This window comes from Gouania willdenowi, chromosome 1, assembly GCF_900634775.1.
Source record: "Gouania willdenowi chromosome 1, fGouWil2.1, whole genome shotgun sequence".
In the NCBI taxonomy this organism is placed as follows: Eukaryota; Metazoa; Chordata; class Actinopteri; order Blenniiformes; family Gobiesocidae; genus Gouania; species Gouania willdenowi.
The window spans coordinates 32,235,184-32,263,119 of record NC_041044.1 but is presented as its reverse complement, the minus strand read 5'-3'; the positions used below and the strand labels follow the sequence as shown (position 1 = coordinate 32,263,119).

The following is a 27,936-nucleotide window of genomic DNA, read 5'->3' as shown; positions in this document are numbered from 1 at the left end:
AAAATATTAAATTGTATTCAACAAGTATGGTGTAATTACACCAATTTAATTGAGTGCTGATTACAACAATCCAACCACTTCAAGTTAAACTAATGAAATATTACTTAACTACGCTAACACATTGAAATATATCAAATCTATAGAAATTATGTAAAGGCCTAAAATACATGTTAAGGTGATTGTACAAAAAAAATCAACCAGGGACGACAGACTTCCTAAACACCTTAGACATTTTAAATGTGAAACCAAATGGGTAGAATAATTAAAAAAAACAGAATCCATGAAAGAACTAACATATTAAGAAAAAATCAGATTCTCTACCATTAAAAAAGGAAATGGCACAAACATACTAAACTACTTCACTGAAATTTCAGGGTTATGTGAATAACCTAAAGTTTTTACTTTAGTGTTTACCAATGTGGGGTGATGGCATATTTATTTAAACAAAAATACCCTAACATGTTATGGGAGCAGGTTGAATGACAGTGGTGAAAGTGACAATTATGCTGTAAAATCTTGTTAAATAAAGGGAAAAAAATACAGTACCATCTGCTGTTTTACATCAGATAAGCTATGACTTTGCACTGGCTCGTTTTACTGCATGAAAAAAGAAACTCGAGAAAACCCAGCTGCAAAAAGTGGATGTTTAACACTTCAAATAAAGTCATAGAATTTTAATTGTTTGGGAAATCAAACATAGTTAAGCTTTAATAGTGCTCCATTTTGTTTTACTAGTACAGTTTAGTAGTAAAACATGTCACTAGTAATCCTGATATACTAATATCAGGGGTGGGGAAAATCTAATTCAGGCTAGCCATTGGCTTTTGAAAATGTTACAATCATGGAGCTGGATTTGGATATAAACCCTTCAATGTGACCGGCATTCATCACTGTAAGGACCAATCAGAGGAGAGCTTGCAGAGCTGCAGAATGTGAAGTTGTCGACATCCTTCCTGGGCATATTCAACACTAAGTGAGTATTTATAAGATGATGTATTCTTTATGTGAAGAATGTCAAAAACACAAACTAGCTCACTATTGAGCTGCAAAAACTGACATATTAGTCAATCATTGATTAATGTCTATAGTTAACAAGTGATACAATTTTATGTTACTTGGAGGCTAAAAAGCTCACTAGCAAAAAAGGGCTTAAACTAGTGAACTAATCTAAGTTTTTTTTGCCCTTATTAGTAAACAAGGTGGAGCCAACATGTTTACTAGTGAACTAGTAGAACTGTTTACTAGTAAAGCCATTAGCAGCAGCACGAGTGATGGTAAAAGTGTGTACTAACTTACTAGTGTAGGGTAAAATAAGCACTAGTTAAAGAAACTTAAAATCATGATAAGTTGTGACAATTATGCACTGACTAAGGCTTCCTATTGGCTGCTCAGTCCAAAATTAAACATGACAAACCAATAAAAATGCAGGATTTTGCACAATAGTTTTCAATTTGAAGCTTCCCCAACTAATCAGTATTAAATCTAGTGTTGTTGAAATAAATGGACACATTTTGATAACTTCCCCTTATTACTTTATGCCCATAAACTGGTTACCTTAATGATTTCTCCAACAAATCTGGCAACAGTTTGCAAGGGTAACCAAATGGCAGATTACACATACAGAATGTAAGTTCCATCATGTCGTCGTGGTTTTTCACAATGTGTTTCCATCTTCCTTCCTATCTTAGCCTAATTTGTATTGTACATTACCCGAAACTTGTAATTCTTTCAATTGTTTCAATACAATGCGTCACTACAGTTCCATGTGGATGGAACAAGTTCCTATATTTGAGTGTATTTTATTTTTAGGGGCCAGGCAACCTAAGCTGAGGAAATTTTTATCCTTCATGTTCTTCTTCCGAGGATATCATACCATCATATCATTTTTTATTTTTGTCTGAATTTATGACGTGTGTGAAATCAAAACCCAAAAGGTTCAGAACATACCTTATACATTTACACACAAACAGTTTTTTTTTTTTTTTTAAATTTCCATTTTAGCCACTTCTGGGCCATCTGCTGCTCTATTCAGTTAGGGACCGAGTTCTGGGCCTGGATTCAAAGGTCAGTGTGTGTGTGCGCACTGTGTTGATACACAATGACCCAGCTGCTTAAACCCCTTTCACCCCCTACAACACACTTCAAATGCAGTTCTTTAGGACTTTGAGACTTTACACCACCATCTGAGCACTGCCATCTTTCAAAAAGGGTATTAGTTGCACGAAGAGGTGAGGAAGAAGAGTGAGATGTGTGTAGCCTAATGTGAGCCTTGTAGTTTCACATCTGTGCATCTATCCATCATATTTTCATTGGTGGACAGGAACAGGTCCCTAAATGCAGCACACATGAGTATTTGATCAATACCAGCAATCCTGGGCTGAAACTGTTCACTCTGTTTGTCTCCCAAGAGTAGTTTCATTTTTCACTCTCATTGATTTTGAAAGGAAGCATCATTATGGGTGGCTGAGCAGAAAAGCACTTGAAGTTGTTTGACTGAGTGTGTGCCCCAATAGCACTAATTGTTTGTATTCTACTATTGCAAGAAAAGAAGCTTTGAAGGGTTCGATGTGTTATCCCCCACATCTGAATTTGTTTTGTATTTACAACCCAACAAAAAACTGTTTTAATAGATCAATGCCATCATGTATTTCTAGAAAGAAAATGCCTGTTAAATGTATGAATAATGTGATGTATGAACAAATGGGTTTTTTCTTTTCATTTTTCATCAATATTGATTAACATTTTTTTCTATCTTTCTTTCTTTTGGCAACTACACAATTAAAAATCCCTATCTCTATTTTGGTGAATATTCAAAAATGGATATCTTGGTTCATAATAGACCAATCTTTATTAAATTTGACTCGGTTATTTGGGGTTGGTTCAATTATCAGTTATTCCACCAAATTGAATCTGAATCAAATCTTGATTGTGCATCTCATCACCATTTTTCCAACAAAAATAGTGCTCATATATTTTGACCTACTGTATGGTTATTAACTCATTCACTGCCAGCCATTTTCAGAAAGCTACCCCACTCACTGCCAGCCATTTTAGAGCATGACTGGTTTTTAAAGACCCACAGAATATTTTGTACTTTGACAATCTAAAAACTGAAACCAGATTGTTTTTGTTTCTAGCTTTTTTCGTTCTTCCATAATCAGCAGTTGAATATAGGTAGTTTCACACGAAATGTTTGGCTTTAGGGACACCTCAACATTGGTTTCCTTCTATAAAACTACAAAAACAACACTGAGACTGGGCTTTTGATAGCAAAATCATTATTATTTTGCTATCTAGGTCAGAGTTGTATGGTTTTCTTTTTCTGTATTTTGGCATTCCTCCAAGTCTCTCCCCCCGTCACTCTGCACACACGCAACTTCTTCCTCCTCCCTTACATGCCAAGTCTCACCGCTTGCCCCGGTTTTTTGATAATTTTGTCTTACGATCATGACACTCTCAATAATCCACTTAGTTTCCATCAGAAAATTGATATATGAACTATCTATGCCTCCCTATGTATATTTTACCATCTCCCTCCTGAATATGTTGATGCCACAGCTACAGAATTTTCTGAAAAACATATTTTACTGCTGATTTGGTGAACCAGCTGTAATGTGAATCAAGTCAGGTGAGAGGTGGAGACGGGCTGGAACAACATGTCTGGTAACATTAGAACCTGCAAAGTAGGTGACAAAAGAAAAGAAACTGTGGGGAAGAAGGTGAACATGGTTAAAATGTGTAAAACTGAGAATAAACTTTACTGTAATTGGTGACAATTCGAAGAAACAATTGAAAGTGTCACAGCTGGTACATGGACAAAGTGTGTGTGTGTGTGGGGGGTATTTTACAAAAACCATGCAATGTAGGCTACATGCATGTCATATTTTTGGACTATTGCAATATAAATACAACACTAATAATTCTAAGAATTTGAATTGTGGTTTTTTTTAAACCTCTCATTTAAACATTAACTTTTGTATACATGCATACAAATGTAAAATAATATGCATAAATATAATATACGACTTTTACAACCGTGCTGTTAAAATTTTGGAGTTAGAGCGTTAAAGTTCTCAAGTTCTCATTTTTAAAGGTCAGGTTCTAAAGTTAAAGTTCTAAAGTTAAAAGCTCTAAAGTTAAAAGCTCTAAAGTTTTTAAGTTCTAAAGTTAAACTTCTGAAGTTCAAATGTTCTAAAGTTTTAAAGTTCTGCAGTTTCAAAGTTCTGAAGTTAAAGTTAAAAAGTGATAGTTCTAAATGTTTAAAGTTAAAGTATTTAAGTTCTAAAGTTCTTAAGTTCACAAGTGTTGAAATTCTAAACTTCTCCGTGAGTGAGTGTGCATTGTGACTCTAAATAAGAGGCATTACTGGCAGTTTTCCACCTGCCTTTGTGAAGTGTGAAGTCTGGCCAGAACTCAAGCAGCAGAGAGGACGCACACTTACACCGTCTGCACAAATTTCTGGGTTCATGACCTCTGCTCATGGACGGGGTTTAATCCTGGCCCCGCCCAACTGCTCTGCTCTGCTTGTTTGTTCCTAAAATGAAGAAATGCTGTGGAAACGAGTGCGGACGTGTTTAGCATCTGTGTGTAGTGTTTGTACGTCTGTGCCAAAACCAACAGAGTCGCTCCTGATGTGCCAGGCCTGCACACCATTAAGCCTTCAGAGCCACTGAGCAATCTGCATGACAAAGACAGAGTCCACTTTCATTTGACTGCACAGGTTTTACACTGCAGATTGTTGCAGAGCTAAACAACTCAACGGACTGAGAAAAAGCAGATTGATCCACAAAAGCCTGCAATTTGCAAAAATGGAAATCAGAGAACAATAGTTTATCTTATCGAAGAAATGTTGTTAGAAAAAACTCTGTATGTAACCTGAAGTGTATATCCAACTGTATTTCCCCCCCGAGTCGTCTTGGTTTCCATCACTTTAGATTTAGGACAAATTGAGAAAAATGTAACTTGTCAATGTGAAATGGAGCCTTCCATCACTGATCATTACAGAACTCCTCAGTGTGGAGGAGACTTGGGTTTTTGAACCAAATATCAAAGCAGGGAAATCATTCAAATATGATATGAAAACACTAAAAACATTAAGATTGCTTCCATGCTCATTCCAAACTTATGTCTCTTCATCTGTACTATCTTGGTTCTTAAGAATGGCATGCAGATTTTAGGTTTGTATCAGTAATTTTCAATCTTTTGAACATCAAAGCATTTTTTTTTTAATTATTGCTGAAATTTAAGATCAAAGATAAGCTTAAAGCTGCTACCCTGATACTTTTTTATGTGACAAGATTATAGTGTATGCTTCATATCAATTAATCGAACATCATTTGCTCCAAAAAAGAAAAGAAAAAAACTATCAAAATTGCTGCTTGAAAGTTTTGTGTTTTTTTTCATCTTCATTGTAAATACAGTTTGTTGACATTTTCCTTCATTCAGAATCAGAAATACTTAGTTTATTCCAGGGGGAAATTACTTTGTTAGAGGCTCGAGAAATATAACAAATGAAAAAAATACACAAAAGAAAACGTATGTAATTAAGTAAAAGACTGTTAATTAAATGAATATTAAAGTAGACACTTTATAGTAGCAAAAACTAAAACTAAAAAAATCATCCCACGTTGCATTGTGGGATGTGGAGTCCTGTAGACAGATGCATAGAAGTTTTTTTTTAAATCATTATTATTTCTTGTTCTTCTTCGTGAGACAAGAAGGACAGCGATTTGCTTGACATTTTAGTTCTAGTTTGTTCTTGGTTTTCATGGTGATATCAGAATGAAATGGCAGTTTCAACCTTCTCTTTCTTATCCTTTTTTTTGGGGGAATGAATTATGTTCGTTGTATTGATCTGTGAGACATACACTATGATTTAATCTAATAAAAAAGTATTAGGCGTGTCAGCTTCAATGAGTAATGTGTCAGATCCTTACTAACTTCAACAAAGGCATGTTAGTGATAGTCACCATAGAAACATGTTTATTGTGAGAAGCTTGTTTTTCCTTCTTTTTAAATTAAAATCAGGTCTCTTAATTCCTGGTCTTGGATAACCACTGTCACCACTTTAAATGGCTCTGTTTTGGCAACCGCACACTAATTTTCATTCTATTTTTTTACTAGAATTAACATTCACTGAGAACCATCCCTCTGTCCAGAATCTTCTTCATTTTTCTCTGCTTTAGCACACCTGATATTAATGAGTGTTTAATTACTCAGTATATGACTTGATAACAAGCTACTGATCACATTCAGGTGGATTTTTAACAACTTAATGTTTGTCTCGTACAACATTTTTGCTTATAACAGTTATTGCCGTGTGGTTGTAGCCTCAGCTATTTTAACAAGAAAACTGTTTCGATTTAAAAGATTGGCATGCTGACGCTGTTGTTTGGTACCAACAGGCCACGAGGAATCCAGTCCGCCCTCTTCTTTCTCTCGATGCTATTATACATACAGTGAACACATGTCGTGGGCCCATACAGGAGCTGAAACTATGGCAACTCGGCCTCTCAGAAACTGTGTCCTTGACAAAAATGTGAAAGACGAGATAGATTCAATGTGCTTTTGAAGCAGGAAACTAAGTACAGAGGAGGGAAAGACATGTTTGGTTTTTGTTTTGGGAAAAGCATCTTCTGAGTGGCATTTGGTGTTTTGCCAGTCTCTCTCCTCTGCAGATGGGCACAGAGTAAACTGGATTAGTCACTGGGAGGCCTTTCTCCCAGAAATGGCTGCTTAGCAGAGCAGAAAACTTTAGGACTTTTTTTTTTTAACCCAAAATGCAGCCATTTATTCACATGGAAATCCTTTTATTTTATCCTACTGCTGGAATCCAGGCTGTATGTTGTGTTGTGTAGCACTAAAAAAAGACCTTTCTATTAAATGTTCAAATTTGATAAATACATTCATTCTGTCTAAGAAGTTGTTGTAGAGAGAGAGCATTAATACATGGGGGTTTATATTGTTTATTTTTAGTGAAAAATGATAATCATAATAATGATGGAAATGCTCTAAAATCTAAAATACGCCACTCAGTCTTGGTCCCACATCAAGGAAATTGTTAATAACTATAGAAACAAATTCATTCAGGAGACACTAAATACTGTTGAGGGAAAAATGTGAATTTTTATCAGTAACAGCAGATAGCTAACTCCAAAATATTCAATTACCTTCTGATACCTTTACACTTATTATATAAGGCAGAGGTCTTCAACAGGGGGTCCGCGACCCCTAGGGGGTCCGCGGAGGTACTGCAGGGGGGTCGCGAAAGTTTTGGTTGATTAGACATTTTTTTATATTCCCCCCCGCAATTTTTTCAGTAAATTGAAATGTCTTTAAATACACATTAACATGAATCCAACACACTGTAGTGAACAGATAAATGGAGGCAGAAGATGTCTTTCAGTCAGCAATGCTGACATGAATCTGTCAATTATGTTAATAGTTCAGTATTGTATGCAAGATAACAGGTATGTTTATGCATGCCAGTGGCACTAACAAGCATCAATAATTTTCGTTTCCACATTTATGTTGAACAAAAATGTCTATTTGAACAGCTTTTATGCAAAATGTTGTTACATGCAATTTGACAGACATTGTTGATCTTGGCAGGTATCAGTTTATTATGTTATGTTATGTGTATGAATGGCAGTGGCATGGCCACCCTACTCACTGTACCTTGCACATGTTTAAACTAAAAACAAGAATATATAAACCTGTGTGTTATTTGAATATCTTAGTATTGAATGCACAATAGTACATTTGTACATGGCACTATAGGACCAGTTTAATATAAAACACAATTTTATACAATATATATAAGTAGGGGGTCCCCGCTCCATCTCTCCATCAGTTTGAGGGTCCTTGGCCTGGAAAACATTGAAGACCCCTGATATAAGGCATTAAGGTAATGAATAGTTGGGTTTATTTTATTATCTGTAAGATATTTGTATAATTGTTGTTTTTTTCACCCCTGAAGTCACTTCCAGTCTGCAGATCTTTTTAAATATTGTGATTAAAGTACATACACAGGGTAATATCTTCACTCAACACTTTAGTAAGAGCAATACATTTATGTATGATTTACTATCAATATTATAAACCCCCAACTTGATTAATGAGTGTTTTTGTGACATATTGTGAACTGTCACAGTCAATGGCCACTGTTTTTCTACATCCAGAGAAGCCTTTCATCAGTTCTGAAGCCATAAATGAAGAATCAACAGTGGAGTCAAAACTGAAGGAGGAAAAACACAATAAACCCCAAACCACAGAGCAACCCAATCAATCCCAATGGAGGGGGGCATATCTGCTGCCACTCAGAAGGTGACTTCAATGGATAGTTTGGGTTTATTTGGGTTCATTATTACATAAATGTTAAGAAAGTGAAGAATACTGTGTTTTTGTTTATGTCTGCAGATAAACGATGAAAAACATAAATGTCTGAATATTTTATATGTTTTCTCAAACGAGCTGAACAGTTTTTTTTTTTTTTTTTTTCCATTAAAGGCAACAGAAAATGTGGATTTGTTTCCCCTGGACTCCAAAACTTTACTACTTCCCTGAGAACCTCAAACACGTTCCTGTTGTGATCAAAAAACGTTTTTAACAAGAAATTAAAGTCTTAAAGCTAAACACAAAACATATGTTGAATCCAGCTTTTGTGTTTCATTTTATTTGGGTGATTACTACATTTAAATAAGGTGGTGTTGTGCATGTTGGGTACGTGATGGAGACCATCCACCACAACCAAAACCTGATGGGCCTGTTCCTCATCATGTCCCTCATCACGGCTGCAATTAGTGCAAACCCGTCTATCAGAGCTGGGCTACAACAAAGACTTGGCAGCTCTGCACCATGTAACCCTATCTGGGGACATGAAATGCTGACCTTTGACCCTACCTGTGATACAAGTGACGATGTTGTCCCACAGGTCAGTGGTAAACGTACTAAACACATTCCCAGCCTCTTCTGCAGCAGTCCCTCCTGCAACGTGTTAGCACTGGAGCCGCCAAAACACTTGTGACATTTGTTTTTGTGCCTTAGTAAATACGAGCTGCTGCGCAGTGATGATAGGATTGACAAGGTTTTAGGTTGTTTACGGGTTTATCCCAAGTGACTTGTAAATGTTAGTGTTTACATTAAGCAATACATTCTTTAGCAAAACTTGAGGATTAACAAAAAAAAAAAACTCCAACAGATTTGGGAATGTATGTGCATGAACAGAATTTCAATATTCTTCACTCGATGCTAATGTAATCTAATCTAATTTATAATGGAAATGTATTGTTAGCCTAAAAATACTTCACACAATGATAATGGACAAATGCAAGAATATATTGCAACACAGATACAAAGGAAGGACTGATCAATCAAAGATTTATTAAAATAATTATTATTTATAATAATGGGGTTTTTGTTTTGGGGTTTGGTAGTAAAGCTCAGAAAAATGAGGAAATCTTAGTAAAATTCAGTTCCAGATAGTCAGAACCATCTGGAACTGAACCCGCTCAAGACTGTGGAGATGATAGTGGACTTCAGGAGAAATCCCCCCCACTCCCCCCCTTACCATTCTGAATAGCAAAGTGGCTACCGTGGACTCCTTCAGGTTCCTGGGATCCACAATCTCACAGGACCTGAAGTAGACCTCCCACATAGACACAACCAGGAAAAAGGAACAGCAGAGGATGTACTTCCTGCGTCAGCTGAGGAAGTTCAACTTGCCCCAGGAGCTGCTGATCATGTTCTACACCTCCATCATTCAGTCCGTTCTGTGCACCTCCATCACTGTCTGGTTTGGATCTACAACCAAACTAGACAGACACAGACTACAAAGGATAATTAAGACTGCAGAAAAGATCATTGGTGTTGATCTGCCCTCCATCCAAGACTTATACCTGTCCAGGGTCAGGAAACGGGCAGGTAGCATCACTGCAGACCCCTCACACCCTGCACACAATCTGTTTAAACTCCTCCCCTCCGGCAGACACTACAGATCACTGTACGCCAAAACTACCCGCCATAAAAACAGTTTCTTCCCCCAGGCTGTCACTGTGATCAACACTAAACAGTCAAAGAGTGTCAGACCTGTTTCTGTTACTGTGAAATAACCATGGAACTAAACATAACAACCCTGGATCAATCTGTCACTGAAAATGTTCATGGACATAATATTTTAATTTAAATGTTCACCTGCACTACTCATCAATGCACTACTGCACTATTATCTTATTATTATTATTGTATTTTATTTTATTTTATTATTATTATTATTATTATTATTATTATTATTATTATTATTATTATTATCTTGTTATTTTATTTAGTTTGCACATATTAGTATAACTACTGTTTATATTTATGTTTATACTTCTTATTTTTTTCTAGTTGATTGTTATTATTTAATGTTTACACTATCAGAGAGAGCACAGTTCACCAAGACAAATTCTTCGTGTGTATAACATACATTACTTGGTCAATAAAGTTGATTCTGATTCTGAATCTGAAAATCTAATTTAACAAGTTGACATCTACACAATAAAGTTTAGAATGAGACCTTTACACATGGATTAGGCAGAAGATAGACCAGGCTTAATCATTTGGTCTATTTTCAAATTCTGTCTTCTATTTTGAAATGTAACAAATAGAATAACCGTAGCTGTGTTTACATTATTGTTTATTCAGGGTGAATTTAATCCAATTGAAAGATCTGATTGTCCTGTTTAAGTGTACTATACAATAATGCTTTGCACTATGGCATAATCAGTTTTTTTTTTTTTTTTTATGAAAGCACAACATTATGAACAAGTCTTGATTTAGTGCTTTTATAAAACACGCATGGGCTCAAGCGCCAACGAAATGAAAGTGTTTTTAAGATCAGAACTTTTGTATTTCAGTAATGTAGTCATAATGATTTGGTATATTTTGGATATAATTAAAAATGATTTATTATCCTACATTTTTCTGCTCAGAAGTCAAAGTAAAGTTATAATTCATCTATTTACAGTGTTTGATTATAGGAGCAGGAAAGTTTAGGGATTTGTGAAAACAGCCGAAATAAATTCCTGTGAGCTCATCCATGCTTGTCTCGTCACACTTCAGTTCGTCTCCCCATGGGTAATAATGGCACTTCTATTGGACGACTCTCTGGCTAATAGTAAATAGGCCGTCAGATTTACAGCAGGCCTCAGACCAGCACACACTCTCTCAGCACGGAGCTCAACAATTGAGCTTGTTAACTGCAGGGGAGGGATTTCAGAGTAAAAAAAAGACAGCAGCATGTATGGCTTTATTATGGGAGGAGGTGATGCCTGTGGGCGGGGCTTTGGGGTGGCTGTGTTGCATCTACTCCAACTGTTCTGACAGAGGAGGCGTCAGTCTCTGACAGGAGGACAAGCTGCAGTTTACCAGCTGCTGGGATTAAAGCTGCACAATAAAGGCAGATAAAACATGGCTGATTATAGATACACACACTTACCAACGTACACACACTGTACTAACAGCACATGGTATTACTGTTGCTGATTGGTTCCAGGCGGGGCTGGTAAAGCTGAGGGCAAAGTGGGAACATACGTCTGTTTCCTCACACTGACCTGATCCTAAACCTGGAGCAGAATTGTTCTTGCAACTTTGATTTTTGTATTTGCTGCTAACTTCTTGATAACCGATACCACAGCACACCTGCAGGGGTTTCAGAGAGCCTGTGCCTTGATATGTCAAGACATGTTTTAAGCTGTGGTCACTTAACATGCTGTTGTTATTTTTCATGAAATGTATTTGATTGAACCCTGCAGGAACCATTAAAATTTTTAATTGTACATAAATCACAGTAACAAAAATGTGATTCTCTGATGTGAGGTCCACATTATCAACATTCAATGCAGCATTTAGAATAATGACTAATCTGAGCCTTAATGAAAGAAAAAGCCAAGAGCTTCTGTGTTTTTGTTGTCATTTTGTATATTTTTCTCTTATTTTGTGTGTGTGTTGTTGTTGCTTTGTGTTCATTAGTGTAATTTAAAAGTTAAAAGTTAATTTTTTGTTTATCATTTGTTCTGTGTTTTTTGTATTCATTTTCTGATTTTATTTTAATTTTAATTTTGTATATTTTCGTCATGTTGTGTGTTTTTGTTGTATTTTTGTATGTGTTTCTCTCTTTTTGTTCTGCTTATTGTTTTTTAGAGTTGTGTGTTTTTGTTGTCTTTTTGTGCATTTCTGTAGTCGTCTTGTGTGTTTTGTGAGTAATCTGTGTATTTTTGTTGCCAAATTGTGTTTTTTGAGTCACTTTTGTTCTGGTGTTATTTATTTTTTTATCATTTTTTTTTGGTCATAATGTGTGTTTTGAAGTCATTTCTTGGGTTTACAATACAGGGGCCGCACAAAACTGGACTGAGGGCTCCATGCATCCCATGTGCCGCCAGTTGCACATGCCTGTCTCAACCGGTTAACACATCTGTTCAGTTTGCATACGTGATTTCATTAGTCAACACACACACACACACACACAAACACCATATTTTGCTGATGCTTTATGGTGTTCTGAACATTAAATCTAATGTTGACATTGCATAAATTGGGATGAACTTGTTGTTTTGGCATAAAGTGTTTTGGTCCTTGAAACATATTTAGAATTTCCTAATCCATTTTCACATTTAACATTTTGGTCTGTAAAACACACAAATGTGGTACTAAATTAAAGCTGGGCTTCTGCTCGTTCCAATGAATACAATAGAAATATGTATATGTAAATATAATAATGAATTCTTAAATTTCTATTTCTGTGAAGTCCATATCTCAGGTTTGAACGTAATTACTATATACTGTATATTACCAGAAACTATGTATAAACGCCTTTAAATTGACACTAAAACAAAGTTTCTACTACATTACCTCACAAAGTTATAACAGATTCAAATTTAAGTAATATATCACAAAATATGACCAGAATTAACAGTTGTTGTGATATTTGTTCGCATCCCACATCTTGAACATTGTTGGATTGCAATAGTAGTAATATATAGAAAACATATCAGAACAATATGGTGTCCGAGGTTTGTGTGGGGGGTGCACAGATAGCTATAGTATCCCATTGCCAATTAAAATAGGACCTATAAACAGTCTAATAATTGATTAGAGGTCAAGGTGAATTCCGATGAAGACAAAAGCCAGATTTTATCAATAGTAGATCAGCCAAATGACGGCAGACAGTGCCAGAGTGTGGGGAGAGTGGAACAACCTGTGACTCAGCTAACATTACAGAAAATAGTGATGTAAAACACATTGGTCCAACGAACACACAATAGGCTGAAGATGTGCAGAAAAAACTGAGAAAATAGAGAGTGAAATAGATCACCAAGCATGATATTTGTCTGAATTGAAGTGAATAACAAAGAAATGAAGGAAAAACATCCAACATTGAAAAAGTGAAAGGCTTGCCCTCAGACTTTCTTTTTGACTCGTTGCCAACACACATTTACAATCGAGGAAGTTTGTCCTGACTCAACGCAGCTCCCTCCCTTTCCTCCCCCTCCTCTCACCTCATCTCCTCACATACTGGGACCCCCACCACCACCACTCCTTCCCTCCTGAGAAAGTGGGACTCCCCTTCTCCCAGCTCTCTCACTCTCACTCACACACTCTCATCTGTGGATTGAACACAGTGCAGAGCAGAGCTGGAGGAGACCACAGTCGTACCCTGGATTGTAACAGAGAAGTCCAGTAGCTCACCATCATGGACGTCAAACTGCTGGCGTTGATGGCTCTGCTGGCCGTGGCCACACACGCACCAATGACCAGTGGTGAGTCCAGATTCTAGAAGGGGTACGGGATGCTCTGGGGCCATTTTACGTAATCTGTTTGATGGGCACACTGATGTTTCCCTTTTTACACGTTATCAGTGAGTTTAAGTGTGTTAGTAGGAATTTAAAGGAAGAAAGAAATCAGCAGAATAGCGCTTTTAAGCATCATTATACAGTAATAATATTAGACTTTTTATTTGTTAATTATTCTTTAGATTTTTGTTCTCAAACTGTCTTTTAGTAATAAACTGCCTGTCTCTTATTATATTGTGGCTTGTGTAAATATTTTGTTGTTATATTTAAATTCAGTTAAAATACGATGTTTTGAAACTCTTTGTTCCAGCAAATAGGCCTCGAAAAAGTTGACCCGACAAGGGATACAATTTATCATAAAGATTATTTAGGGTTAAGGATATATAATTATAGTATATCTTAAAGAAACAATAGATTAGTAATATTTCATATTAACATATTTCAATATTTTTGTTTTTTATAGGGTTTAAATAAAATAAGCATTTGCCATCACATCTACAATCAAACCAAGCTCTTAGATGATGCGCTTTTCTGTTGTCTAAGGTTTATTTAACCCAACGTTTAGAACAAATTAATTAATAAATACAATTTCCTTTTTTAATTAATTTAATTAGGTGCAGTTTATTAACTTTATTTTATTTGTATTTATTTTTCTACAATTTACAAGGTAAAAACCTGTCTTTTTGTAAACAATATCTAAATGCGAATAATGCTAAATGGAATTACATAAAACCTGATCCATTAAAAAAACTAGAAACATTCACATTACCCAAGCTAGAAAACAATGAATAAACATTCTATTTGTTACATTTATTTTTTTTTTAAATGCAGTGTTTTACAGTTTTTACACATTTGTTGTATTTAGCAACAAATGCCTTCATTAGAGGTGCAGCCTGTGCTCCACTCTGACCCGCCGTTATCCTCACACATGTCAGGCTTTACGGGGAGAAAAGTCGGGGTGTTGAGTCGCCCGCCTTGTGTTATGCTAAGCTTGTTGTTTCAGCCCCAGGGAGAGCCCTGGTTGCATATTAAAGAGTTAGGGATAAATGTGTGTATTGTCTTTTTGGCCTTGCTTTCTTATAATTACTTAATAAACAGGGATAAACAAGGCAGGTGGTGATTGCAGAGGATGCTCACTTGTGGCTTCGGCCCATAATGATCTCTTTTGCATCAGAAAAGGTCCTGCATGGGTGGGGAGTCATTAGGCTGATATTAATGAAGGATTTGGCCATTTGGTGTTTCAGAATCAACACGCATATCAAGGGCAAGCAGTTGAAACACACAATCAAAGCTTATTTTGACTTCATTTGAGACTCTTGATATCAAAGGTTCATAAACATTCTTTTTATTTAATTACTTACGTAGTGAACTATTTTTAACTCACAATCCACATTTATATGTTGTTGTTTTTTTACTCAGTTTCCCTTCGTTTCTTCAACACTTCTACTTCTTTTGTTCCTTTGAATCTTTTTAATCTCAGTTTCGACAAAGCAAATTCTTCTCAGCTTTTTGGGGGGTATCAAAGTATACATCTGTGATTCTTGGGGGTGCCCAGATGCCTTCATGGAGGCATTGGAGTGATTTGTAATCATTTTAAGAATGTACTGGTGGTGGTTTCCATTAAGCCTGTTGATGCTGAGAGCTCTTTCATAAAAGGGGCGAATATTCAAAAACTAAACGTTGAGGACCCTTCTTCTGTTGAGTGGACCGGTTAAATGCTGCTGTGTGTGTGTGTGTGTGTGTGTGTGTGTGTGTGTGTGTGTGTGTGTGTGTGTGTGTGTGTGTGTGTGTGTGTGTGTGTGTGTGTGTGTGTGTGTGTGTTAAGAGGGATTGTGAGAATGGGCTAATCTCTTTTTAATGAACATGTTGTTCAGGAAGAAAAAAAAAGCAGGTAAAACTTACACATTCCCAAGCTCTTTATTACAGTAGATTTAACACGCCTCAAGCCCAACAGGTGAGTTAAGTCACATCTCAAATAATTAGATTAATTTGTGACTTTAATTGTCAAAATAGCGACCTCCTACAAGTGGAATTCAGTTAAGCTGGTCTTATCACTCTCCCTAAGAAGAAGAATATTTCTGTAATGTGGGTTGAGTAATAAACTGTTTAAGACTGGATGCGACTTAGGATCATTCAAAGGCATAATATTTCAAATTTATACTGGCAGAAATTAAGCTTCTTTCTATTTTATTTCATGTTAACATTAACGACCGGAGCAGCAAAGGTGTAGCATTGTTTTTTTTATTTTTATCTTTATTTATGGGTCCTTCCTTCCTTTTTCCCAGAATAATCTCTTTGTATTGTGTGACACGTGTTTACCTTGAGGCTAACAAATTGTCTCCTTTGTGTGTTTTGCAGCAAAGCCCATCAGCCTGGTGGAGCGGTGCTGGTGTCGCTCGACTCTCAACACCGTTCCTCAGCGAACCATCAAGGAGCTCAAGTTTCTCCACACGCCCAACTGCCCCTTCCAAGTCATGTAAGTGAATGGGACCTAAATTACAGGGTGATTAAACTGAGGAAAGGTGTTTCCTGCAGCAAATGTTTGGTGATTGAACTATTATCTCACTTTTAAAGCTGAGAAAAGTCCTGATGTATTATTTCTAATTATTATTATTATTATTATTATTTGTGGTACTTTTTTCTATTAACATCATTATTATTATTATTGTTATTATTATTTATTTCTATTTGAGGCAAGGATCATACAAATTTAATGTATATTTTACCTCACAGATTTAAAACTTGTAATGTCTGTCTGATCTACTTTTAGTTTCATTAGGTTTTTGAGATGTGGCCCTGGAAAATAAATAAAAGAAGAAGAAACAAAGCACACACATACACACAAACTCAGAATCATAGATGTTATACTGGGGAGAGATGGAATTATTGCATTTTTTGTATTTTGGTGGAATTTTGATAAGCTGTAGCCCTCTGTGCTCTACAATTTAAAGGAAAAACATATTGCTATGTTTAAAAGTAACCTCATCCATTTATTAAATGAATAGTTGAAATGTAATTAACAGTGTATAGTGTGAATTGATTAAGCATGTGTGTGTGTGTGTGTGTGTGTGTGTGTGTGTGTGTGTGTGTGTTTGTGTGTGTGTGTGTGTGAGTCACATTCCACAATACAGTGCTGAACATACGCTGACTGATTATGAAAGCTGATCAGATGTTACCAATCATAGAATGTAAATGTAATGTTGTCTACTTAAAACCTTAAACTGTATTTTGTGAGAAGGGGTTTGAGTTTATTTGTTTAGCAGTGTGTTTAAAGTCTCCATAATAGGATCCAGAGGGTGTGTCTCACAGGTTGAGGCTACAGTTACGAGTATTAACAGCTGTTGTCTGTGGTGACGGGAGGAGAATGCAATTGTCGATAAAAGAGGAGGCTGATAGGCAGGTGTAGTGTGGGAAGTACAGTCCATTTAATGATGAAAACACAATATTGTTAACATGATATAATCAAAAGCCAGTGAAGCATGTACAGTATAGTGTGTCAGTTTTCCAAGTGTTTAATGTAGAAACCCTCAAGACAACATTATTCTTTATAATCATGCCTTCCTTGTTTTACATCCATCCAGTTTCCTTCTATAGATTTAAAGAATTGACAATTGAATTGCACAGGAGTGAGATATGTGTGAAGTTTAGTGGTAACAACCTTGTATTCCTTCCCTAGTGAGAGGGCTGAGTTTAAAACAACAACATCCACTCTAGGAGGAAAGCAGGAACCACCACAGCTCGAGGGGGCCATTTCTGTTTAGCAAAGGAAGCAATAATTAAGGGTCAAAGTGATTACCTTTGTATTCCTGCTGACCCCCTGTCTCCCCTATCCACTTTTAAAGAAAATAATTCCACGCTCAGAAACTGTCCGGGAACATTGATTATAATGTCACTGGTCTGGAACGCATTAACTTAAAAGACTCATTCATTTTGGTGACTATAGAAAGCTGATGGCAGATGCCTCAAAGCCAAAAAGCTGATGGATTGTGGGGCTTCTGCCAAGAAAGAGCGAAAAGAGAGGTGGGGGGTGGAACCATTGGGCTGGTTGAACGAGTAGCCAAAGGTCAGAGAGGATGTGCGGCGGTCGGCCCGTGCTGCAGACTCGCTCTCCAACCTCGGTTCTGATATCTGTATAGAGTCAGATGAAAGAGTCAGTAACACAACACTTACTTCCCTCCCCAGCCCGTGTCCTGCCGTGTGCCCTCATTCTACCCCCTCTCTCCAATCCCAGCATGCTGTAGGTATTATCTTGCTGTGAAGTAATTACTACCTGCTGCTCGTGGAACTCAAATTCCAGCCAAGTCAATTAGAGCTAAAGCTCTCGGTTGGTCATCCATAGGCAAGGGGACAGATAAACAGGATGAAGGAGACACATCAAAACAGCTGACTGCTTCCGAGCAGATGAGCAGACAACCCCTAATAAAGTCAGAGATGGGGAAAAGGTGCATCCAAACACAGATCCGGTTACTGAGCCGTTTGGCCTTCTGAGACGCTTGTTATTTTGAAGGATTTGGTACTGATGCTCAGATTGCGGCTCCCGAAAGGATCCCTCCCAAAATTCAGGGGCCATTTGCTTGTATGTCTGGGGTGGATAATGGGGAGGTGACATGTTAAAGGGCAGCTTGGGTGAAGGAGAAGGAGGAGGTAAGAATGCGTTTGATTTGCATAGTGGTGTGATAGTCCGATGGTGGGAGGAGTTGGGAGAGCAGTGAGGCGCTACACCTCCGAGCTGTTGACTCTCATACACGACCTTTTGCCACAAGCTTGTGATATCCAGATGTTTGGAAAAGGGAGGGGTTAGGACCTCACAGCTTGCCACCTCATCGCCCACATCATCAGATGTGGAAATCACTCCACAGCCTGACAGCAGCGCAAACTTTTCAGTGTCCTAAACAAAGATCTTCATCAGTCTGTAGGCTGCACTTTGGGCTGGACGGAACAATTTGGATGATTCTGTTACTAAATTATAAAATACATTTGGGTCTAATTTATTGTGTTTGAAAAGCAATTTCCTTTGTTCAGTCTAGTGCACGTGTCAAACTCATGGCCCGGAGGCCAAATCCGGCCCTTTGAAGCATCCAATTTGGCCCACAGCAGAAAATAAAAATGACAGAGAAAACAACAATTTTTGCATGGACTCACAGTTTTCTTGCATGACCAGTCATTTTTAACATTAAACATTTGAAAAAACTCAAAATTCTTACAAAATCCTTACATTATCCTCAAATTATGGCATAATATTTCCCTTAATTAAATAGCAATTGGTCTCAAAATCTAGAAAATTTAAAGTGAAGATCCTCTTGGGACTGATATCACTTATTGCTTGGATATGGTCGGTTTCCTACATATTTTGTATTTCATGTATACGTAGAAGAAACTAGGGCACGATAATGTTGAAATTACTCATTTTCTTGCATAAAATTTGTGGCCCCCTTGAGATCAAACTGCTCCGTATTTGGCCCCTGAGCTAGAATTAGTTGGACACCCCTTGTCTAGAGGATTTAAAAACGTGCTTTGTTTGTATGACAAGAAACCCTCAAGTTTCCTCATATTTTGATGATTCGGGATAACTTTTGATGTGTTCGAAGACAAATTATTTTCAATAAATAAATAAATAACCAACAGAAATAGAGTAGTTCTATTTACCTTTTTGATTTGAGCAATTTTTAAGATAAAATCTTAAGATTGGAGCAAAAGAAAAACATTTGCTTTCAAACTATTGAGGACTTATATTACTACAAACATTAGGGATTTTTTTTTCTGATAAGAGTATGGTGCTCTTTTATAAAACTAAGCATATTTCTGATAGTTTGGAAATTTTTTTTTTTTTTTTTTTGAATAGCACAGATTGAATAATGCAACACATGCATTTTCCAATGTGTTATTTTCCCTTTTCACCTCCCCATCTCACCCTATAACAAAAGACCAGATAACTCAAGAAATAAAGTTCACAAGACACACACACCAAAACACAAAAAACAATGATGGAAATGTTCTTTTTTCCCACCATGTTTTCTCCGTAGTTGGTGCAAAAATGTCTCCACATTTATAATGCACTTGCCGTCATAATGAAGTTTAGTAACTATGAGTAGTTTGGACCTTTATGGCTTCAGAGTTTGTAAAATTTATCCACCCATCTATTTAATCTGGTTGACTAAATAAACATTTAGGAAATAACATTAATTTCTCTATTACACCAGCTTGTCCTATTTCTACAGTTCACCCAAGGACAGACACACACAAGAGAACAATAACATAAGGGCTTTGATTAACCTATTGTTTTGGGATGTGAGGAATAAAATCACTAAAGCAAAAACTAATTTACATCATGGACTTGGGTTCATTTACCTCAGTCTTCATATTTATACAGTCTGCATTGTTCGAATGAAGAAAAGTACAGGTAATTAAATATGATTCATTCTAAATTGCAACTTATACATGTTGAAGACTGTGTTGTATAGATTTATTTTAACTCAGATAAGTCTGATTACATTTGGCAGATGCTCTGGTGTTTAACCAGGGACACATTTTTCCTAGCTGTGCAGCATGAGTCGTGATGTGTTGCTCCTTCCCAGCTGTCCCTGAGTGAACACAGGAGGCCAGAATATTTTTTTAACCCTAGCTGACGATGACAGTCTGTTTGAAGCCGTAATCCTCTGGTTTGAAGTTTGGCTGCGTTTTGGGACGTGCTGATGACTTTACAGCTATGCTGAGGTGTCTCTGAGCTCAGCTTTCATAAACCTTATTAGACATCATGCTGATGGATTGAGCTCATCAAAACCATTTAACCATTGAGATGAACTCTTGTTTGTTTGATCGTGACATATTTATAGTTGTAAGACACACAGTTTCCTCACAACAGTGATTTAAATAATGCTGCTTATGTCTTGACTATTTCTGCCTTCTTATGTTCGGTATCACTGACACGGGAGTGGAGGTTATAGTTTGAAAAGCTAAAGCTCGGCTTTACGTCAGCATGTGTGGGTGAATGTTCTGGGATTTCATGGAGCTTAACCTGATCCTGTGTTAATATAAACCTTCAATGAAATAAATGATGGGTTTCTGACAAATGACCAACAGATTGAATTAATTCATGTACAAACAGAGATAATCCTCCTCATCTTTTAAATATATATTGGAGGGAGGCAAGGCAAGGCAAATTTATTTTTATAGCGCATTTCATACAAAGTAAATGAATGTGCTTTACATGATTCAGCCAGAGATTTATAATTATAGTAGTGCAAACTTAAAAACATGAAGACAGTTTGTAAACTTTCTCAGTGAAATGATAAAATATTTAAACAGAGTTTAGAACAGTATAATCAGTAAATTAACTATCACGTCAAAATGGATTTTTGTCCGATGTCATTTGGGGCTTTTTAAACTATAGGGGAATGATTACAACGTAGTTTAATCTTCGACTCACAGGAAGTTAGTTTAATGTTTTAAGAACCGAGGTAACGTGAATGATGAGTTTTACACATTCAAGCAAACACGAGGAACTTTGAAGCAATGCAGGAAATCATAAATCTTTGTCATTGGGCCCTAAAACTCTCCACAGACACTATTAAAAATGTTGCATCTTTTAATGTTATTGCTGAGATAAGCTTTTGTGTGATTAATTTTATATACATTATATACAAGTATATGTAACTATTCAGATTTTATTAGATCACTCTCAATTTTATGAATATAAGAACCTATATGATGTATATAGTATTGTATGGTTGTATTAATAGTTTAGAGACTCTGTAATGTTAATTAGGATTTTTACATAGAGCCATTTTTAATTTACTAAACCAATGAAGAAAATCTGGTCCCTGTGGTTTTTAAGAGTTGATGAAAGTAACTTTGAGCAAAACTGTTATTTTATTATTACAATCACGAAAAGTAACTATTAAAAACGTATTAGACACTTTGTCCTTTGCTGCCTTAAAGTTTACAATATGCAGCAATAGTGTAAAAAAGTTGCAGGAACAAGGCCTTTTTTTAGACCACAGTCATGTTTGCGTCTTGTTACAGTTTGGTGGATTACACTGGTTTCTATAAAGATAACGTAGATATCCTGTGATTCCTGCAGCTACAATGGAAGGTTCCGAGAATGTCCCTGAATGCATCATGCTGTTTCAATAATTAAATATATCACATAAGTGTTTTAAAGTCCCCACACTGAGTCCAAACTTATAATGTGGGCAAGTGCGCTCTATAGAAATTGCATTAATTGTTCTTCAAACTAATACAGATATTACAAATGAATAATACACCAACCAAGATCTATCTCTTTTCATATCACTTTTCCCAAAATATACTAACAATCCCTGTTTTTTAATGTTTTCAAACTTCTTTCTTTGACAGTGCGAAACTGAAGAACAACAGGGAAGTCTGCATCAACCCAGAGACCAAGTGGCTGCAGCAGTATTTAAAGAACGCCATTAACAAGTAAGAAAAGCCTCTTCACCCTCTCTGGGAACACACAGAGCATCCCAGTCACCGCTGACATGATATACGCTACCTCTCTTCGCTGAGTATAGCGTCTGCCAGAAAAGAAATAAACTTCAGGGTAAAGAGTGGCCGATTCTCAGTTTACTGCTGACAATTATTCTCTCAACCCGCCGACATGGTTGATGTAAGCAGATGAGTTATCATCAGTGAAATAAGAAGTGTTGAGAAGTTTACTGCGATAAATCAAGAGCTGCTTTTTTTCATTCTCATGTGAACATTTTGACAATATGTAAATGTAGGGAAGGGCATTTCATGTTAGATTTTTACATGTTTCACTGTCTTTTTGTCACAAGTTGCTGCAATGAGCTACCATATATATGTGTGGCCTTTGAGCTGGACTGTGGGAGTGAGTTATTCATCCCTGTTCAGTTTTAAATGAGCTGTGCAGTAAAAATGCATGCCTTCCTCATAAAGTATATGTTCCCAACATGTCTGTCTGGGGGGGTGATTATTGCCCGTCTACATGTCTGCAACTCGAAGCTCCATAAATAAACAATAAAGAATTATCAGAGAATCTCAGAGACACAGTTTGTTATGTTTGATAAGAACCGATGTGAAAACAGGCTTTTACTAATGAGGCTTGGATGCTACAGTCGATTGAAGCAGGTATTTGTTGCAGAATATTCAAACACTGAGTAAAAAAAACAACACAAGCACGTTAATGAAAAAAAAAATTAACAAATGGGGAGTTATTTGAAGAAATAAAAGCAGAAAGCAAAAATGTAGTTTTTGCATAGTTCGAGCTTTCGAAATGATGTCAGTAAAAGTGTTTCCATAGCGCTTTTGAGACAAAATTCAATATCAAAACTGGGGGCGCACCGATTGCAATTTTCTGGCCGATCACCGATTTTTTTTAAACGCCTGACCGGCTGATACCGATTTTTTTGACATCATACACCTTGAATGTTCCAATCTTATTTTATTGTAAAACATTGAACAATACCTGTAAAACAATACAAACGTTGTTGTTTTAACTGCACATGAGGTAGTTATCTCAAATATAAATTAAAAGTTTAGAGCATTACTGTCCAAAATACTAAATTATATCAGTTCCTTTAGTCTTTCATTTTTCACATTTTATTGTCCAACAGGTTACACTGCAGACCTGTTTGGAGCTCTTTCACTAAAATAAAGTGCACAGCAGTATTTAGGTTTTACAAATAAAGAAAATCACAGGGTTTGGGGTAGGTGATAAAATTATAATCTACAGGACAAACTAAAAACATCTTAAACTATATTAAAAATGTCCAAATGCAGCAGCTTTGTGGATATTTAAATGTAAAAATATTATTCTAAAAATAACTTGCAACAGCTGACAGGACAAAATCTAAAAGTCAAACATTCTACAGAAATAATAAAGTGCAGCATGTGTAACATTTTTGTAAGTCAATGGGTAATGACAGAATGAACATGACACAGGTTAGTTGTTCTCACACTTGTTACAGTCACCTATACATTAGTGGAAGGTTTTTATTCAAATCCAAAGCAATGAACTCCATCATTTTCCTCGTAGCAGCTCTCAGCGGACTCTTGGCTCTATTTACCGCTCGCTGTAGCTGTAGCTTTAGCATTAGCTTGATTTCTAGCTTCAAATGCTGCATGCTGAGCGGCGTGGTGGTTTATTAAATGATAAATGAGGCAGCATTTTGTTTGCAGCTCCACCAAGGCTTATATCTGCGTTAAAGGAATTACAAATTGCAATCTTTTGCTCTCTTTTTTGTGTAAAACCGCCAAACTGCCGACATGCTAAGCTAACTGTGTTGTTGTTATCCCGTGTATCAAAGGCATGCACATGCACACATGAGCTGGTGGGCGGGCCAGTCAACTCACAGCAGAAAAGAACAGTCGCTGACTTTAAGACCAACTTTAAGACCTTTGCGGAGGTAGAAAAGATCGGCGGAAAAGATCGGTTTCATATGCAAGGATCGGCCAATCGCCGATTCCCAAAATCAGCCGGCCAATCGATCGGTGCATCCTTAGTCGAAACGTTTAAAATTCCATCCTCATGAAAGCATAAAAACCTTATATTGATATTTGAGTTTTTTCATTAACAGTTTTTATTGCGCTATTTACATTTTTCCAAGGGTAATGGAAATGCAGTTAGTGAATCCATGAGAAAGAAACTATCATTGTTTATCTGTTGTTATAAATTTGTCACCGCAGAATTGAAAAGATGTTTTTGAAGGGTTGTTCCAACCACAGGAGCCAGTATTTTTTTAAATGAGCTCATTCTTTAGTTAAAGAGTGATGAAGCCGTTGCTACATTTGAGATGAAAGGTCACCAACCAAACAAGAACTCAGTTCACCCTCAAAGACGTGTTTTCTCTCACTCTTTTCACACTCTGTGGGTGATCTTTAACTTTTAAAATTAATGAATGGGTCCAGGTTTTCTGTTGTTCTTCTAAGGCTCATTAAACATGTATTGTAATAATTCTGGATTTTGACATCATTTCTCATGAGCTAGCGCTGTGTCATGCTAACTCATCTTTTACGGGATACAGTTTTCAGTTAAACTGCGAGTATTTAGACCTCATCTGGTGTAGAAAACATTTCCTTGAGCATTTTATGATTTATTCCTCTTGCAGTGGGGAAACAATCAAACCCAACTGTGCTCCTTAATACAAAAAGCAGATAATCAATCATTAGTGCTTGGCTGCATATACATCATTATACTTGATTGATCTCCAGGGGAGTTAAAATTAATATAATTTTTTATTTAAGTTTTTGTGTACAAGCATCACAATGGAATAAGCAATACAGGACCGATCCAGATGAAACTTAGTGGATAATTGAGCAAATAACCCAACATAACTGGATTAAATTTCACAAAAATCGGTCAATTACGAATCGAGATATGACTTTTTTAATGTGATTTTTTTCATTTTTGAAACTGATTATGAATCAGTATAGTGATCCAAACCTATACGCGGAATTTGCGGGGCAGAGGGAGCATTTCACCCCCTCATTACAGCACAATTCTTAATATAACGTACATAATATAAAAATATTTTAAGTGCCATAAAACACAGTGACTGTACAAAGTTAGTTAGTTCTACCTCAGGTGTTTTTTCAGTGAAATGGTTCCAAACCTTTGAGACTTTAGGTTGGTTCTTTTTCAGTTGTGCAATTCTGCAGCCGCCGGCCTGATTTTATCATGAATTTACAACATTGAATGATGCGTCGTTGCAAATTTTTGTAGACAACATTATCAATTATGCTACTAATCATTTTTGCATTATTGTATATGTTACACTCATTGTGTTTTTTATTTGGCAGTGGCTATCCGTATGGTTGCCGTATCAATATACCGACATTCTATCTGTACGCAACGCCTCTCATTGGCCAGTTTAGGTCACATGACTAAGACTAAACCTAACCTTAACCCTAACCCTAAAAAATGTTGCGATATAGGGTTATAACCTAAACTTAAATCCTAACCCTAACCCTAAAACACTATGTACGTGTACTTTTGTAAACGTACCAATAGCACCAGGGATTGTCCGTACGGCAATCGTACGAATAGACACTTTCTTTTTATTTTGCTCCCCTGGCAAGAATCTCAAACTCCGCCTATGTCCAGATCCCTTCCCAAAAAAAAAATGGAATCTTCCATTGCGTAAGGTCCATCTTTATCTAAAATTTTGTAAAAATCAATTATCTACTTTTGACCTAATCCTGCTAAAAGACAAACAAATAAATAAACACTGGGTGAAAATATGATCTCCTGAGAGGAGGTAATAATACATCATACTGCTTGTAAAGACTGATTTCCTTCTCAGTAATAGTACCATCTCTCTTGCAGGGTGAAGAAGTCTAGAAGACGTACCAAGAAAAACTGATCTATGTGGAAGACGTGTGCGCGGTCGAGCCTGGTTGTTCCCAGGTGGAACCTCCATACCTCTCTATCACTGCCATGGATGTATGCCAACACGCTGTATGTACACACGCGCCTCTCTGGACTGCTTGCGGAACCCACTTTTCACAGCTAAACCATGTTTGCCTCTGGACTTCCAAGCGGTCGCCTCTAATTATCCACCTCGGCACTAAGTGCAATTATTGTTTTTCACACAGGGGTGTTTGCTGATGTCGGGTATATGTGCTCACCTGGATGCGGAGAGAGTGTGTCTGTGTGTGTGTGTGTGTGTGTGTGTGTGTGTGTGTGTGTGTTTGTGTGCGTTTAAATGTATGTTAAACTAACTGTCACTGTGTGCCTGTAAATGGTTAACTTTTACATTTACACAGCCATAAAAGGGAAAATAACTCTATCAGTGTAATGCTGTGGTTTGTAGGTGATGCCAAAATCATCTCATGTAAGATTTAATCTAAATGCATTAAACCTTTCACCTTATAACATATCAGTCCAGTCTCACGGGGGGATTATGAAACTGTGATGTTAATGAATTAATCTATTATATTTTTTGTGCTGCTAGTAACAAATTACTATTTTAATTTCTTTTTCTTTTCTTTTTTTTTTTTGCTGCTTTAAAGGAATTTTAACTGATGTATTTAAGCTGCTTCCCTAATATTTTCTTATTAGATAAAATCATAGTTTATGCCTCATAGATCAATGAAAAGAACATTTACACCAAAAATAAAGCCAAAAAGGGTAAAATTGCCTTTTGAACACTTAGCTAAATTGTTGGCGCATTGCATTTTGGGATGTGGATGATGTTGGGAGGTGAATGAAAGTGTTTTTATTTCATACCGATATCATGGGCATTACCAGGAACAAATTAGAACAAAAATGGAATCAAGAGACTCACTTTACTACAACAAGAAATCACAGTAAGAATGAAGTAAAACACTTTCTATGCATCCATTTATGGGACTCCACATTCCACAATGCAATGTATGAAAATGTCAACAAATGGTGTGTTTATAGATAAAATTATGTTCGATCCATTAATCTCTGAGGCACACACTATAATTATATCTAATAAAAAAAAATATAGGAGGTAGCAGCTTTAATTTGGGAGTTATTTCCTTAACGTTAACCACAAAACATTACAATTACCACATCCCTAATCCTAACCAACCCCTTATTATTGGCTGTGGTCAAAGCCTCCATATCTCACACAGGCTGCACAGTTTTTTTTTTCCATTTAGAACAAATGTCCATTCCAAGAAAAGTAGTTTGAAGCAGCACAAAAACAAGAAGAAAATCGTGTTGGAACGCACGAAACAATAATGTGACAGTTTCACGATTCCTCAAGAGATCAGGTTGAAAATTGAAGACCCTGACATCATGGTGCTACATTTAAGATTTAGCATGACAAAGCAGATTATATGGTGTTGCTGGAGAAAATCCAATGAGTCGACTTTTTTATGTTGTAAATAAAGTAATTTAGGGAAGGATGACTTTAAAGCACTGCTTTGGAAAGTGATTGGATAATGTATTAGGGTTGTACCATGATTAACATAAAGAAGAAGAAGAAGAAAAGAACAGGAACTTTTCTTCTGTGAAACAGAGACCAAATATTTCATTGATGAGACCTGAAACATGAGGATGAATTTGTTACAGACATGCAGTGTGATGATCACAGATGTTGATGTTAAACATATCAGGACAGCAGAATGATTTACCTGCAGTATTTCCCTGCCAACA

At 36.5% G+C, this 27,936-nt stretch overlaps 1 protein-coding gene across 1 annotated transcript; it reads left to right on the top strand.

Annotated features, from left to right (window-relative positions):
• The first annotated feature begins 13,593 nt into the window (after nucleotides 1-13,593).
• Nucleotides 13,594-26,745, top strand: cxcl12b (chemokine (C-X-C motif) ligand 12b (stromal cell-derived factor 1)). Its single transcript, XM_028447077.1, has 4 exons — nucleotides 13,594-13,796; nucleotides 16,188-16,305; nucleotides 22,185-22,268; nucleotides 26,134-26,745. The coding sequence occupies exons 1-4, from the start codon at nucleotides 13,730-13,732 to the stop codon at nucleotides 26,168-26,170; spliced, it is 306 nt and encodes a 101-aa protein (XP_028302878.1). The 5' UTR covers nucleotides 13,594-13,729; the 3' UTR covers nucleotides 26,171-26,745.
• Nucleotides 26,746-27,936: the final 1,191 nt, after the last annotated feature.

Bases quoted from the DNA above. Each gene is read 5' to 3' on its own strand.
- cxcl12b (XM_028447077.1), top strand. From the start codon at position 13,730: ATGGACGTCAAACTGCTGGCGTTGATGGCTCTGCTGGCCGTGGCCACA. The intron at 16,306-22,184 runs GTAAGTGAATGG...TTTCTTTGACAG, and splicing joins AACTGCCCCTTCCAAGTCAT to TGCGAAACTGAAGAACAACA. The intron at 22,269-26,133 runs GTAAGAAAAGCC...TCTCTCTTGCAG, and splicing joins TTAAAGAACGCCATTAACAA to GGTGAAGAAGTCTAGAAGAC.